The 15,242-nt window shown below is 46.3% G+C and overlaps 2 protein-coding genes across 4 annotated transcripts in view; one reads left to right on the top strand and one right to left on the bottom strand.

Annotated features, from left to right (window-relative positions):
• Kcng3 (potassium voltage-gated channel modifier subfamily G member 3) overlaps positions 1 to 5,087 on the bottom strand; it is a 54,941-nt gene extending 49,854 nt beyond the window's left edge. Inside the window, exon 1 of one of the 2 annotated variants that reach the window (XM_004839354.3) lies at positions 4,119 to 5,087. In XM_004839354.3, the coding sequence (XP_004839411.2) occupies positions 4,119 to 4,783 (665 nt within the window). In that variant the 5' untranslated portion in view covers positions 4,784 to 5,087. The remainder of the gene's footprint in view (positions 1 to 4,118) is intronic. The other variant, XM_004839355.3, reaches the window with a different exon arrangement.
• Positions 5,088 to 5,516: 429 nt separating this feature from the next.
• Mta3 (metastasis associated 1 family member 3) overlaps positions 5,517 to 15,242 on the top strand; it is a 224,026-nt gene continuing 214,300 nt past the window's right edge. For both annotated transcript variants that reach the window (XM_087215960.1, XM_087215959.1), the window contains exon 1: positions 5,517 to 5,933. The gene's annotated coding sequence lies outside the window, so the exon portion shown is untranslated. The remainder of the gene's footprint in view (positions 5,934 to 15,242) is intronic.

Raw genomic sequence — 15,242 nt, 5'->3', positions numbered from 1 at the left:
ATCCCCAGTACCCAAAAAAAGAAAATGTATGATATGCTTGTAAGGACATAAAATGCCTCTGAAATGGCACACAGTATACTAGTAACTTTGGTTATATCCAGGGAAAAAGCTGGGAAATGGAGAAAGGCTTATTTTTTTAGCTTTTGAATTTTGCACTATTATTTTTACAATCATTAACCATTGAAAACAAATTAATTTAAAAGGAACAACCTCATAAAAAGTTTTTAAATTATTGATTTTAAGGACAGCCCAAGATGTGTTCTAAAGCATAGATTTTCAGGGAGATTTTGGAGATTAACAAAAAGAAGCCACATACTCCTTTTGTGAAATAAGTACAGTACTTGAAAATAATTGTTTCTTGGTATAATAGACTTTCCTTACTCTAGCACAGGTCCCCATCTGCTTCAATGAAGAGTTCTGACATCGGAAGCTCACAAACCTTACTCCAAACAGCTCTTCAAACTACGCAACACAGGATATTTCTGAGAGGGTATATTTTGAAATGTAATGTAAAAAATACATATTTATTATGCCTGAGTAATATTTTCTCTCAAAGATGCTGGAATAACAAGCAGTAAAAGAATTCACCTGCCTTCAAGGGCTGTTCATCTAATTTAGCCTAGGAGACAGGACATGTTTATACGTGAAAACTACTACCATGCTGGGAAGAGTATTATAGATGCCAAACAAGCAGGACAAATAAGCAGTCCCTCAACAAGTTCAGGAGGAAACACCCCATCTACTAGGACAGTAAAGGGTTCAAAGGAGAAACAGAACCTGAGTTGGGCCTGATGAATGATCCAATTTCAGCAGGCTGGAGACTGCAGGCAGGCATACTGGGCTGGCTCGGGAACAAGTGAGCGGGCCAACCTGGACAAATGGAGCCCGTGGGTGGTGCAGAGCGAGGACTCCAGGCTTGTAAAGGTCACTTAATAAGCTCCCAATGTCTATCTCCTTCTACAACCTCAGAGTCATTACGATTCTCCTTAGTATGTCCCAGAGCTGCCATTTGTTCTCCACTCCCACCTCCACAAAACAGTCCAAGCTCTGATCCCCTCCTTGGCAAAGATCTCCAAACTCCTCTGCCTGGTTCCCAATCTTCTCCATCTCCAATTCATGGCACACACCACACTCATTACTCTATATGTACAACCCACTCACCCTAAGCCTTACAAACCAGCCAAAAGCTAACACTGCCCACACAACATGCAACATGGATTATTTCCTTCACACTTGCTCTCTAGTCTCCTCTTACCCCATCCCTGGATGCCCACTGCCTAAACAGAACATACTCGTTCCATGCCAATGCCCGTACCCATGCTGTTCCTTCATCTGCAAAAGTCTCCTTATTGTTCCCAGGCGTGGCATACGTGGTTGTGCACGTTGCATATGTACTTTATATGAATGACACCCCTTGCCCAGTGTTGGTGAGTGAACAACCCTGCAACCTTCCAGTGACAGGTTCTTTCCATCTTCCCCACCTCACTTTCTCAGAACAACTTAATTCAAAACATTTACTGTGCCGCTGAGCACTACATCTTTCAAATAAAAAGCTACAGTATTTGGAACACCAACAATGCCTTGAACGCGGCATTCGCTCAAAAGATGCTTGCAGGGCCGGGGATTTAGCTCAGTGGTGCCACAGCCTGCCTTGAAAGTGCAAGGTCCCAAGTTCGATCCCGGGGTACCAAAAAAAAAAGATACTTGCAAATTATGATGGGATATATCAAGAATGGCATGCTGCAGTTAAGAAAGGAGTTTCAGCTTTTGGCAGATCCCAAATACAGTCAAAAGATCAGAGTGATACTTAATAAGGACTAATTTCAGGTTGGGGATGTAGCTCAGCAATACAGCACTTGCCTAGCCTAGGCAAGACCCTGGGTTTGATCCCCAGAACCACAAAAATAAGATAAAATAATAAAAAGAAAGAAAAAAGAAACAGAAAGTCAAGCAGGCAGGGTGGAAAAGACTGTCTCTGGTGAAGGAGGCCAGGAAAGGCTTCGTCAGTAATGTCAGCATCCTCAGTAGGCCGGCCATCCTTCAGTTTATCTACTTGGGATTACAAATACTGGTTTTCATATACCTATGCTCATAAAAGGAAGCTTCAAACTGGGCCATTAAGCCAAGAAAAACACGCATTTGCCTGAAATATCTGGGTATCTAGGAAACAGTTCTGACTTGAATAATTATACATATATATGAAGCACATACACACAAAATGAAGTGTTACTCTTCCCCTTCCTTTGTGGTCTCCCTCTTTTCCATCTCTGTCTCTTCCCCTTTCCTTTTCTCTGTCTCTCCCTGAAATTATTATTCATCTCTCATTTCCTTCCAAATGTTTTACATTAATGATTTCCAGGTTGCCTTCTACTTAAACTCCCTCCCTTCCTCAAAAAATGAGTAGTCATGTATTTCAACTGTTTTTGCTTATATATTGCTTTAGCCAATTCCCTCAATATCTGTTCTAATAACTGAATTCTCCTATTTCCTTTGTTAATATAGCTCAAACCTTCACTAACCTCGTAATTCTAGAGTTACTAGTGAAACATTTCAAGGCCAGACATTTATGGCTCATTTTCCAGTGACCTCTTAAAAAATAAAAATCAAGAGCACTTAAGTGTTTAGGTATCTACGTTAATTTCATTGTATTGTTGGAGTACCAAGCAAATCTTATCTGCAAATTGAAAACAGAACCTAAACAAAATGAGTTTCCCAATTTATTTCTTTTCAAAGCATGTATCTTGGATTTCACGCCAAGATGGCATATCAGTAATAGACTCCGTGATACTAGACAATTTTATTTACAATTTTATTTACTTTATATTTATATAGAAATCCCTACTCCCCACAGGAAAAATACTTTGTAGAAGTCACTGCAATATCAAGAAATGGCACCACTGCTAACATACCTATCAGGAAAAGATTACTGGGCATAACCTTGAAATTAAAAAATGAATGGAGAAAAAAGTAAAACAGAAAGTGAATGGAAGGGAAACTTTAAAACAGTTAACAAAAGTGCTTGCTTCAGCAGCACATATACTAAAACAGTTAACAAAGGTAAAAACAATACACAATTGAGTTTTTGTGCCCAAAATGGCTGTCTCCCTTGAAAGTCCAACTTTCATCTGCTTATTCCTCCCACCAAATATGCAAAATATACTCACTTGTACTAAAAACATAACAGTGTTATCACCATTAAGAGGTAAGCATAATCTTAGAAAGATTAAAATATTTTTCTCCTATCTTAGTAAAAGGGAAAGAAAAAATAAACTATCCAAATACTGTTTCTGGGTTTAGGGTGGTTTACACCCTCTTCTCCAAGACAATGTTTTGGTTTGGTTTGGTTTTTCCCCATACGGAGGACCCTTTGACAGTCACAGTGTGAATTTCTGGTACCAAAAGGTGAACAGGAGCTTTGCTAACTCCATCCTTTGGGGGCTGGGGGAGGTGGGGAGAAATGGAAACAGGCATCCATTATCTACAGTCTAACGTTAAATCAGCCTCTTCTTGCAGGACGTGGTGTCGCAGGCCTGTGCTCCCAGCACTAGGGAGACTGAGGTAGGAGGATCGCCATGAATTCGAGGCCAGCCTGGGCTACATGACTAAAAGCCCAGCCTGCACTATACAGTGAGACTTTGTCTCCAGAAGCGCTTCCATTATAATATAGGAAATCCATCACAGCACACATTATGCCGGGATCAGCGCGTACAGAATGTGTGGGCAGTGCACAGTGGACCACATTCCACCAGAATAAGACTTCATCTACCTAAACACCACAAGAAAGTGGCAAATACTTCAAACTGCTCTCGGCTCAAGGTTAAATTATTGCATGCTAACAGAATAAAAGTTTAGTCAAACCCAATTAGCAGGGTGCTATTGGTTCAGAAGTAAACCACAAAGATGGGAGGAGGGCTGTGTATGTCACGTCCAGGCTCCCCTCCCCTGGCCTGGGATTTCTCCCTTGGGATGCACATCTAAGGGGTGGGCCAGACCCGGGGAAATAAACAGGGGCGCAGGTGGGGACCAGCGTCCCCTTGTCGGCACAGACAGGACGCAGACGGGACGCACGCACGCACTGGACTGGACGGAGAGACGGGCAGAGAAGCGTTGCGTCCTACCCGGAGGGCTCCCTCCCAGGGCCGGCGGAGTACCTGCTCCGGTCATCCAGGCTTCGGTTGTCTGCGGCCGCGGTGCGCCAGTCGGGCAGCGTGCTGGCGCACAGCACCACCATGGACACGATCACGAACACCACCGACACGCTGGCCAGGATCTGCGCGGCCAGCGACGACGTGGGCTCCTCGAAGGTCCGCCGCATGCGCTCCAGCCAGCGGCGGGAGGGAGCCGCCTCGGCCCCGGCTGGTCGCGCTCCGTCGCGGGCCCGCGGGCCCGGCTCCTCGGCCGAGTAAAAGGTGTAGGTGTCGGACATGCGGTCGTCGAGGCGGCGCTGGCAGCAGTATTCGAGGTGCGCGCCCTCCAGGCCCCAGTAGATCATCTCGTTGTAGAAGGAGAGCTCGCACATCCGCGGCGCGAAGCGCAGCTTGCCGTGGCCGCGCACGTAGAGCAGGATGAAGCCGAAGGCCTCCGAGTGCCGGTCGAAGAAGTACTCGTTGCGCTCGCGGTCGTAGTCGTCGCACACCTCCAGCACGTCGCGCTCCGAGCGGCAGCCGTGCAGCCGGCTCACGCGGCGCAGCGGGAAGTCCTTCAGCAGCTCCCGGGACAGCGAGTACCGGGCGCCGCCCACGTTCAGCACCACCGAGGCTGCCCCGCTGCGCCCGAAGGTCATGGCTGGCCGCCCTGGGGCCCCGCGCGCCGTCGGGTCCGCCCTACCCCGGGCTTCGCTGCTGGTGGCTCCGCGCGGCCGGACCTGCGGGCGGCCCCGGAGTCCGCCCCAGCGCCAGCGCTGCGCCCCGCGGGCCGGGAGCGAGGCTGGGTCCGCGCCGCCGCCCCCCGCGCCCGGGGATGCCCCCTCCGAAGGCGGGGTGCGCTGTCCTCCGCGGCGCCGACCGCCTGAGGGGCACGGGCGCCGAGAGGACACAGCTTGGGCAGCCGCCCCGCAGCCGTCCAGAGGCGAGAGGCGAAGTGAGCGGACTCCGCGGCGCGAGGAGCGGCGGGGCGGGGGCGGGGCCTCCCTCGCCGCCGGCTCCGCGCGCTCGCCTCCCTCCGCGCGCCGCCCGCCCGCGCCCCCCTGCGCCCCGGCTCGCTCGGGCTGGGATTCCCCGCGCCCCGCCCTGGACCTCGGGCTACCCGCCGCGTGACGCGGCCTCTCGCCCGCTGTGGCCGGGAGGGGTCGGCGGGGCGGGGATGCAGAGAGCCCCGCTTGCGGGGGGGGGGGGGGGGGGGCGCGGGCTGCCGCGTCCCGCCCCGGCCGTGGGGATGGCTCAGGCAGCCCCCGAAGGGAGGCGGCGGGAGCGAGGCGAGGCGGGGTGTGGCGGTGAGGACTGGGGTGCGGGGTCTGAGGGCGGGGACTGATGTCCTGAGAGCTTTTTGCAGAAACTATCCGGAACCCAGGTAGGCTTCTGAGAGTCCCGAAGGACTTCTCGGGGGAGGCGCCCGGCCGCTGCTTCTGCCCACTTCGCTCCTCTCCTCGCTCAGGGCTACCCGCGTGCCATGCACCCGGCCCGCGACCACGCTTCTCCGGGCCCTCCATGACGCCTCCGGTGCACCGTGGTGAAAGTCTGGAGCGAATCGCCTTTTCACTGGCAAAAACAATTTCTTGCTGCCTTGGTCCACATCTTCGACCCCTGCCCTCCCCCAGCTCGGCCGCAGCGCCGGCCCTCGAAGCGTGCAGAGCCCCTTAGGGCCTCGCGGGCCAGAGCGCCCCGCACGCTGCTCGTCGCGCAAGGAGTGGGGCCACCGGGCAGGGATCATTCTGATCCTCCACGGTCAACTCAGACACCCGACCCCGCCAGCCCAGCCCACCAGAGGCCAAACAGGTGAGTTGTAAGGGCAAGCTACGTTCGCTCGAAAACAAATACTGCGGGAAATGATAGTAATAAGGGTGGGGAGGGGTGCGGCAATCTGACCACAGAATAAGCGGGCTGGTTCCTGGGAAGGGTTTCATTCTGCCCTCCACTTTCCATAATTTTGTAGGATTGTCCCGTGCCCGCTAGAGGTCACTATAAAGAATTATTTGCTCTGTTACTAGCGTGGATGCCTAGTGAAAAGGCAGACGCCTAAAAATTGAAGGGCTGTTTCTGACAGGCAAGAATCACTCTGGGTGATTCTTAAAAGAATGAACATCTCTGTTGAGAGAGATCCTCTCTTCATCCCTAGACTTGAATAATTTATCTTGAAAGCACTTAATGTGATTAAAAGCCGAAAAACAAGACTTGTTTATCTGTGAAATAGCTAAGCAAGAAAAACATCCTGTATGAAGTGAATTTCAAGACCAAATGGAAGAAGGTGATGGAGTTGGCAGAGGGAAAGAGCAAAGGATTCCAAATAGCAGCATCTCAGCTTGGGAGGATCAAAGTCTGTAAAGAAAGCAAATGCATTTGCTTCAACTGCAGTATGTGGATTTCATCCTGTAAGCAATGGGCTCTCTGAAACCTTCCTAACAAATGGTTTGAAGAAAGCTTTATTTCAGGAAATACTTTTGCCCCGTGGATTATTCTTAGGAAGAGGGCACTCCAGCAATCTGGGAATGGAAACCTGTCCCCTTGTCAGTAGGATAAGGAAGGTCCGTTAGGAGAAATATAGACCAAGGACTTAGCAGGTCTTGGTAGTGGATTTGTTACAAGGCACAGGGATAAGGAAAAGGTTATAGGTGTGAAGCACAGATGAGCCTGGCTCACGGTAGCAAAAACCAATTCATCAGGAAGGTGTTAAAAATACATTCTAGGGCTGGGGATTTAGCTCGGTGGTGCTGCTGCCTGCCTCAAAAGCATAAGGTCCGAAGTTCAATCCCCAGTACCAAAAAAAAAGAAAGAAAATACATTCTAGAAGCTTCAAAGCAGCAGAAGTCAAAAGAACTGTTTGCTTGAGCATTACTATATTTATTTCCTATGTTCTCTATCCAAAATGCCTTTACATCTGTTGATTGTGAAGCAGTTGAAGAAACATCTCATTTTAAATTACATTTGAGCTTAGAAAACAAATTAATTTGATGAAAATGCAATTTGTGATTCCTAAGTATATTTTCATAAAATTTTTAGATATAGATTTAAACCATTTCATTTGTTTAAAAAATAATGTCTTAGCTGGGGATTTAGCTCAGTGCTTCTACTGCCTACCTCTCAAGCGAAAGGACCCAAGTTCGATCCTCAGTACACACACAAAAAAGTCTTATTTGATTTTAATATCATAACCACTGCTTGCAGCAGCAATACCCAAATCATTTTCTTAAGCAAAGAATACACAAAGACAAGTGTTTGGCTTGTTTCAATATAACTGCATTTAGAAAGCATTCTAACAAACAATTTATTCCTTTGTATTTTGAGAAGATTGCGCTAAGAATTATTACACAGGGCCAGGGATTTAGCTCAGTGGTTCCAGCGCCTGCCTCGAACGAGCAAGGTCCCGAGTTTGATCACTGGTACCAAAAAAAGAAGAATTATTATATCTACATTCTGGGCCGGGGATTTAGCTCAGTGGTTTCGCCACCTGCTGCGCAAGCACAAAGACCCGAGTTCAAACCCCGGTAGCAAAATAAAAAAAAAAAAATTATATCTACATTCTCTTTTAGATTCAGGATGATATTTAGGATCTTCATATGTAAATCTTTAGAATATTAAAATTTAAAGGCACCAGGCAGAATTCTAAGAGTTTGACAGAACCTAGAGGTTCTCTAGTCTTGATGTCAACCCCACCTCTGGGTGTGGGGGTGTATGCCTGTAGTCACAGCACTCAGGGAGGCCAAGGCAGGATCACAAGTTTGAGCCCATCCTGGGCAATTCAGCAAGCTAGTAAGACCTTGCCTGTCTCAAAATAAAAAATTTTAAAGAGGAGGGGTTTGCTCATTGTGAAGGCTCTGGGTTCAATTCCCCAGTACAAAAAATATATATATTTATTTGTATAATATATATAAGTTGTATATATACCTATTTTAGGGAGGAAGAACAAAGCTTCAGAGATGTGGCTGGAAATTGATTAAGAGTGCCCAGCAGCAGCAGCATGGCAGGGACAAAGCTTGAACCAGGTCTTCTAGTTCCACACTCTAGTCACTACCTCTAGGACCTGGATTAAACACACAGCCTTTTACGCCCATCTCTGCTCTCCAGTTCTTTCCTTCCTCGGAATCCTGCAAATCTACCAGATCACCTCTCCTCTTCCCATTTTTGTCAAGGCAGTCCTCAGTTCAGAACCCAGAAGGACTACAGAGATCTACAGAATTGCAAATTGTCTGTACAGGTCAGTCCTAATCAGACATTAGGACCCTCCCGAGATTCAGCCCTGGCTGCACAGCTTGTCTGCTTAAGTGACCTGGAGCAAGCTCCCTAACTGCTTTGAGCCTCAGTCTTCTCATTCAGAAAATGAAGATGACACCTAAGTCAAAGGAGTGATACAAGAATTAAATGTGATGATGTGAGGGTTGGATTTGTAGCTGTGCCCTCTGTAAGATAGGTATGTAGCTTTGTGCATGAAACAGAAAACCCACTTCGTGTGGGCTTCTCAGTCCAAGCAAGCCATGATCCTCTCCCTCCTAAGTTCTAAATAAGTACAAACTGGATAGGTGAATTGATTCATCTAAAAATAGAACCAACCACAAAGAATATCAAAAAATACCAAATATCAGATACCAAAATTCATTGAAAAATTGTCACCTTTACCTGCTAACCCTAGGTTGAAGCCAAATTTCTCCATCACTTTGCAGTGCACAACTGGATATGTTTGGGAACTCTGAACACCTTGTTTGCCCCCAAAGCTTTAGAAATAAAAATAAGCTGGGAGCACTATGGTTCCATACAGTTTGTCAACTCCAGCCAGGCATGGTGGTGAATGCCTATAATCCCAGCACTCAGGAGGCTGAGGCAGGAGGATCACCACAAGTTTGAGCACAACCTAGGCTACCTAGTGAGTTCAAGGCCAGCCTGAACTACAGAGTGAGACCCTGTTTCAAAAAACAAAAATAAAAATAAAAAGCCCTTGCTCTGTTGTTAATTCATAGCTGCACATATTTCTGTTTACATCAGTTTCTCAGTCTCTACAGAATCAGTAGATTCTGTTACTAAAAGGCAGCTTTTTGTGGAGCCTGGCACAATGGTGCACATTTATTTATAAGCCCAGCTACTCGGGAAGCTGAGGGAGGAAGATCCCAGGTTCAAGGGTAGTCCGGGCACTTTAGTGAGCCCTTGTCTCCAAACTAGAAAGGGTTAAAAAAAAAAACAAAAAAAAAACTAGAAAGGGTTGGGACCAGGGTTTTAACTCTGGTTCTGCTGCCTGCTTTGCAAATGCAAGGTCCCAAGTTCGATCCCTGGTACCAAAAAAAAAAAACCCTAGAAAGGGTTGGCGATGTAGCTCAGCACTGCCTGGGTTCAATCTCTAATACCACAGAAAAGAGAATTCTAATTTTAGTCAGGCATGATGTCCCACACCTATAGTCCCAACTATTCTTGAGCCTGGGGCAGGAGTTTGAAATCAGCCTGGATTTAGTGAGACCTTAATCTAAAAAAAAAATAAATTGCCCAAAATGGGTTCAGACTTGAGGTCCTCCTGCCTCAGCCTCCCACAGTGCTGGGATTATAAGTGTGCTCCACCCCATGACCGGCTCAGACCATAATGTCACTGTATAATCATTAATAGCAAAAATACTTTTGGTGTATTACAGAGCAGCCCGAACTTGTTTATTTTCACCCAGACCTCCCATCCTCCTGCTGAAAGATTGGAACGACCACTCTCCCCACCACTTCACCAGTGGCCCTTGCTCCACACAAGGACCAAGCCCTTTCTAAAATGCTTTTTTTTTTTGGTACTGGGGATCGAACTCAGGACCTTGTACTTTCAAGGCAGGGGCGGTGCCGCTGAGCTAAATCCCCAGCCCAACCAAGGGCTTTCTAGATGGTGTATGCATCAGCTTTCCACAGAATCACCCTTGTTGTTACCCTCATTTTACAGCTGAAGAAGTGTGGCTTTAATGGCTTACAGGACTTGCCCAGGGCCCCACTGTTCTGCAGGCTTCTTGCCTCAGGCCTCAGGCCAGCTCTCAGCCAGCTCCCCTTGGCCACACATCCAGCACTTCAAGGGAGAGAAGAGCAAGCTAGGTGGTACCAGAGGGAGCAATCAGACAGATGGAGATTAAAAGTCACTTTCATATGTGGAAATATTTAAGAATAACAATGTCTGATATTTCCTTCAAAATGAGCAAGGGCTGGGCTGGGTGTAGCTCAGGTAAAGCACTTGCCTAGCATGCACAAGTGCCTGGGTTCAATCCCCAGAACCACAAAAGTAATTAATAATAATAATTAAGGTCAGTGGCGAGTGGAGTGGAGACACAGATGAAACAGCTTTGGTCACAAGTCAGTAATTGTTGAGCTGGGTGAGGAGGCTCGTTATCATTAAGTACTCTACTTTTGCATATATTTGAAAGTGTCCATAATAAAAAAGTAAAATATTAAAACCTTGAACTTTGCTGAAGATTTTTTTAGGGGGAGTGGGATGCTGGGGTCAAACCCAGGGCCAAGAGCATGCCACACAACCACTGTACACCTGAACGATATCCCCAGCCACCCAGGCTTGTTTTTGAATGTTGATCATTTTTCCTTCACCTTGATCCTGAATGTATGCTTTCCTAATATTCATCACACATCCCTCCAATTTCTTCAGTTTATATTACCCTAGTGTATATGTGACTATACTTACTATATGTGGGGGGAGGGATTGAACCTAGAGCCTTCACACTGAGCTTGTCCTCAGTCCTTTTGGGGAGGAGGCTGTCTGTCAATCTGTTTGAGACAGGATCTCACTATATAGCCCAGGCTGGTCTTGAAGTCCCTGTCATCTTCCTGCCTCAGCCTCCTGAGTGCTGGAACTACAGGCGTCCACCGCCATCACGCTCTGCTCTTGTTTTTGCTTTTTGTTTGAGACAGGGTCAAGCTAAATTGCCCAGGTTGGGTTTCAATTTGAAATCCTCTTACCTCAGCCTCTCAGAGTGCTGGGATCACCATGACACCCAGTTGCATTTATTAAAATTTTTAGTGGTCCAGCAATTTTAACATCAAGAATTTATCCTACAGATACACAGTAATCACATAGTTCACAAAGACCTACATTTCAGGATAATTTCAGCAGGGCGTGGTGGTTCACACCTGTAATCTCAGCTACTCTGGAGGCTGAGGCAAGAAAGTTGCTGAGAGTTCAAGGCCAGCCTGGGCTACATAGTGAGAACCTGCCCCCCCCCCAAAAAAAAAGGGGGCCGGGGATTTAGCTCAGTGGTTCTGGCACCTGCCTCGCCAAGTGCAAGGTCCCAAGTTCAATCCCTGGTACCAAAAAAAAAAAGGCTGAGCCCTGGGTTCAATCCTTAGAACCACTAAGAAAGAATGAAAGAAATTGCTGGGGGAAGTAGCTTAGTGACTAAGAGTTTACATGAGGCCCTGAGTTTAATCTTGAGTATTGCAGAACAACAAAAGGGATCATTGCTTTGTTTTCAATAGCAGAAGTCTAGAAACAACCAAAACATCCATATTTAGGAGGCTGGCTATTTAAATAACGGTAATGGTACGAATCCCGAACTCTGGCTGAAATGGGAGGATCTCAAGTTGAAGCCCAGCTCTGGACAATTTAGTGAGGACCTGTCTCAAAATTAAAATTTTTTGGCCAGGCATGCATTTATAATCCTAGCCCTCGGAAGCCTCAGGCAGGAGGATCACCAGGCATTCAAAACCAGCCTGGGCTACATAGTGAGTTCAAGGCCAGCTGGAACTACATAGCAAGACCTTGTCTCAAAAACATCAAAAAAATTTTTTTTCAAAGAGGGCTGGGGAGGTAGCTCAGTGCAAAGGCCCTGGGTTCCGTCCCTAGTGCCATAATTAAGTAAACAAATACACATTCTTGAACCTAATGCTGCTATTTATACGGGCTTCTGTAGAGCCATTTCTTTTTTTTTTAAACACGGTCTCACTATGTAGTTCAGGCTACCCTCGAACTCAGAGCTGTCCTCCTGCCTCAACCTCCCTAGTGCTGGAATTACAGATGTGTGCCACCACACCTGGTTTATAGAGCCGTTTCTTTTTTTTTATTACTTTATTTTATCCCATTCTCCCCCTCAGGCTATAGAGCCATTTCTAAACTAAATTGCTAAGCAGAAAAGCCTAAGTCGTGAGTTGTGAGCTAAATTATTTCCTCTTTATGTTAAAAAAAGGATGATGAGATTTTTGAAAGGATTCATAAAATACATTTATGGACAGTTGTTTCTTGGTCAAGAGACTGGGAAGTTTAGGATAGATATGAAACTTAGATGTTCTTGATTACTATAAGGCTTTGCCTTGTTTTAAAAAATCATATGCAGGGCCAGGGATTTAGCCTAGTGGTTTCACTGCCTGCTGCGCAAGCACAAGGACCCGAGTTCGATCCCCAGTACCAAAAAAAAAAAATTCATATGCAAGGGTTATGCATTTGTTTTGGTTTGGTTTGAGACAGGGTTTCATTTTATAGTTCAGGCTGGCCTAGAACTCACTGCAATCCTCCTGCCTCAGTCTCCAGAGTGCTAGGATTATAGGTGTGTGCCACCCAGCAGGGTTATGCTCTTAATTTTTTTTTTTTTTAAATCTCAGCATTTATCCTCCCACCAGATTACTTTATTCCTTAGGCCATTTTCTTTTCCTTTGTTTTTTTCACCTGCAAGGCTGCACTGTACTGCTGAGCCACGCCCCCAGCCTTCTCAGGCTTCTACTGCTCAGGTACCTTGGCACCTGCTGCTCTCTGCCTGGAACGCTCTGTCCCAGAGCAGATGTGGCCGGCTCCTTATCAGTCAAGTCTCATTTCAAATGTCATTTCCTCAGAAGGCTGCCCCTGACCACCTACTGTAGCATATCAACCTATTTTTTTTTCATGCCTTTAACCCCATTAAACAAATCTAATGGGGACAGGGAGGGGGAGATGAGATGATGAAAATGATCAAAGTATGTTATGTTCATGTACAATGTGCTAAAATAAAACCCACTAATCGGTATAGCCAGTTTTTTTTTCTTATAACAAGATGTTTACTATAGAAATATTAGAAAATATAAGTTAGCTGAAAATGAATAATTAGGGGTTTTAGTCCAAGATTCCCTCCTGTGCATACATTAGTTCTGCACAGGTCTTGTTAGAATGAAGACTTACTTTTAAAAAATTTCTTATTATCCTGGCCTTCTATACCTTTTAAATTATAATTTTTTAATTTTTTATTTTCTGGTACCGGGGATTGAACTTGGGACCTTGTGCTTGTGAGGCAGGTGCTGGAACCACTGAGCTAAATCCCTGGCCCTAAATTATGGTTTTTAAATTTTTTTTTATTTTTTATTTTTCTTTTTTTTTTTTTTGGTACTGGGGATCGAACTCGGGTCCTAGCACTTGCGCAGCAGGCGGCGAAACCACTGAGCTAAATCCCCAGCCCATGGTATAGCCAGTTTTTAAAACTGAAAAGATATAAATCTACAGATGAAAATGTCAAAAAATAAAAAGGTCTAGCATGATGCTGGGGGGTGTAGCTAGCTCAGTGTGCAAGGCCCTAGGTTCAATCCCCAGCACCACCCAAAAAAAAAAAAAAAGTCCAAATCCATCGAATGTCCAACACCTAAAGTGATGTTTTTGTTCATTTTTTTTTTTTTTTTTGGTACCGGGGATTGAACTTGGGACCTTGCGCTGGCAAGGCAGGCGGCAGAACCACTGAGCTAAATCCTCGCCCCACTACCCAAAGTGATACGGACTTTGGGTGGCTATGATGTCCATGCAGGCTCCTCAGAGGTGGCAGACACACGTATGTAGTGTGGGGTGCTAGGAATGGGAGGGGCTGAGCCTACAGGGCCGGAGAGTATATAGGATAGCTCTGTATCTTCCTCTCAATTTTGCTGCAAACCTAAAACTGCTCTGAAAAATAAAGTTAATCATCTTGCTCATTTGCCTGTTACTTATTTACTATCTGTCTCCCCACCAGATTGCTCACTTCCTTTGAAAGCTGGGACCCTGGGGCCAGTTCACAGTGATCCCAGCTCCTAGAGCAGTGCCTGGCTCCTTATCAAAGCTCAGTAACTATTTGTCCAGTGAAGGAATAAATGATTATTACTGTTGATTTAAACATTGTTCTCTGAGTGCTGAACTGGCAGTATTCATGTATAGGTAAAGTGAGGCTGGAATTGACCAACTGGGAAAATTCAGGCTTTTTTAGAAAAACCCCTTCAATTTTGGCATCTTGGTGGAGATCTTGGCACTGCCTTCCCCTGTGCCTACAGTGTCTGCCAGTTTCCCGCACTGAGTTAACAGACTCCTCCTCAGTTAGCAGACCCCTATTCCCAGTCGGTGAGTTCCCCTGTCACTCTACCCAGCAGATACTCTGGTCCAAAAAGTTCTTAGGATCAATTCTAGTCGTGTCTGGCTCCCCATATCTGCCCATACTTTTATGTACTGTGCCAGAGGAGGGAGTCCATGGGAAAGCTGACCTGGGAGGTGGTGGGAGGAAAGAAGAGCTGTCCACCTTTGAACACATGGGCAAATTGTGAATTATGTCTCAATAAAATTATTACATGTTTTTAATCTGTCCAGAAGAAACTAGATGTGCATTCAGGAGGCCCACATCTTGGCTCCGTAACTAGAAAAAAACTAAAGAAAAATGTACGAGGCTGTTGCCCTGGTGGTAGATTGACATCTCAGAAAACCAAGCACTTGCCTGGGTGCTCAGGGTCAAGGGGAGACACCTCTCAGCAAAGCAGACCTTGAACTGGGGCCAGAAGGAAGTGGGGGAGCCTGCAGGAGAGAGGGATTCCCTGCTCTGCCCCTTGTCATATCACGGCATTTTCAAACAGCCTGAGTGAGGATTCTACTCAAGAAAAATCAAAGACATTTTCAAATTCAAAGTTTCTCACTGTGTTCCATCCAGTCTGCAGAGCAGAGCTGCCTTTACCAACATTAATGAACACAAATTAACTAGTTTGGGAGCCAGCTTTTGAAAACACCTGCTGTCCTTACCCTTCTGTCCCTCTGACAATATTTCCAGTCCCATGGCCCCAGCCCCCCTTCCCCTGACCCCAGTATTATTATTTCTGCCTCAGAGAAAGGATTGGGGCCAGGGTTGACTGCAGCAAAGTGTGTGGCATTCCTGGAAATAACCT

Source organism: Heterocephalus glaber, unplaced genomic scaffold (genome assembly GCF_053883595.1).
Source record: "Heterocephalus glaber isolate CG9 unplaced genomic scaffold, H.glaber_assembly_v1.0 deba00001457, whole genome shotgun sequence".
Classification (NCBI taxonomy): domain Eukaryota; kingdom Metazoa; phylum Chordata; class Mammalia; order Rodentia; family Bathyergidae; genus Heterocephalus; species Heterocephalus glaber.
Note: the sequence above shows the minus strand (reverse complement) of the source record. Positions and strands in the feature narration are given on the sequence as shown.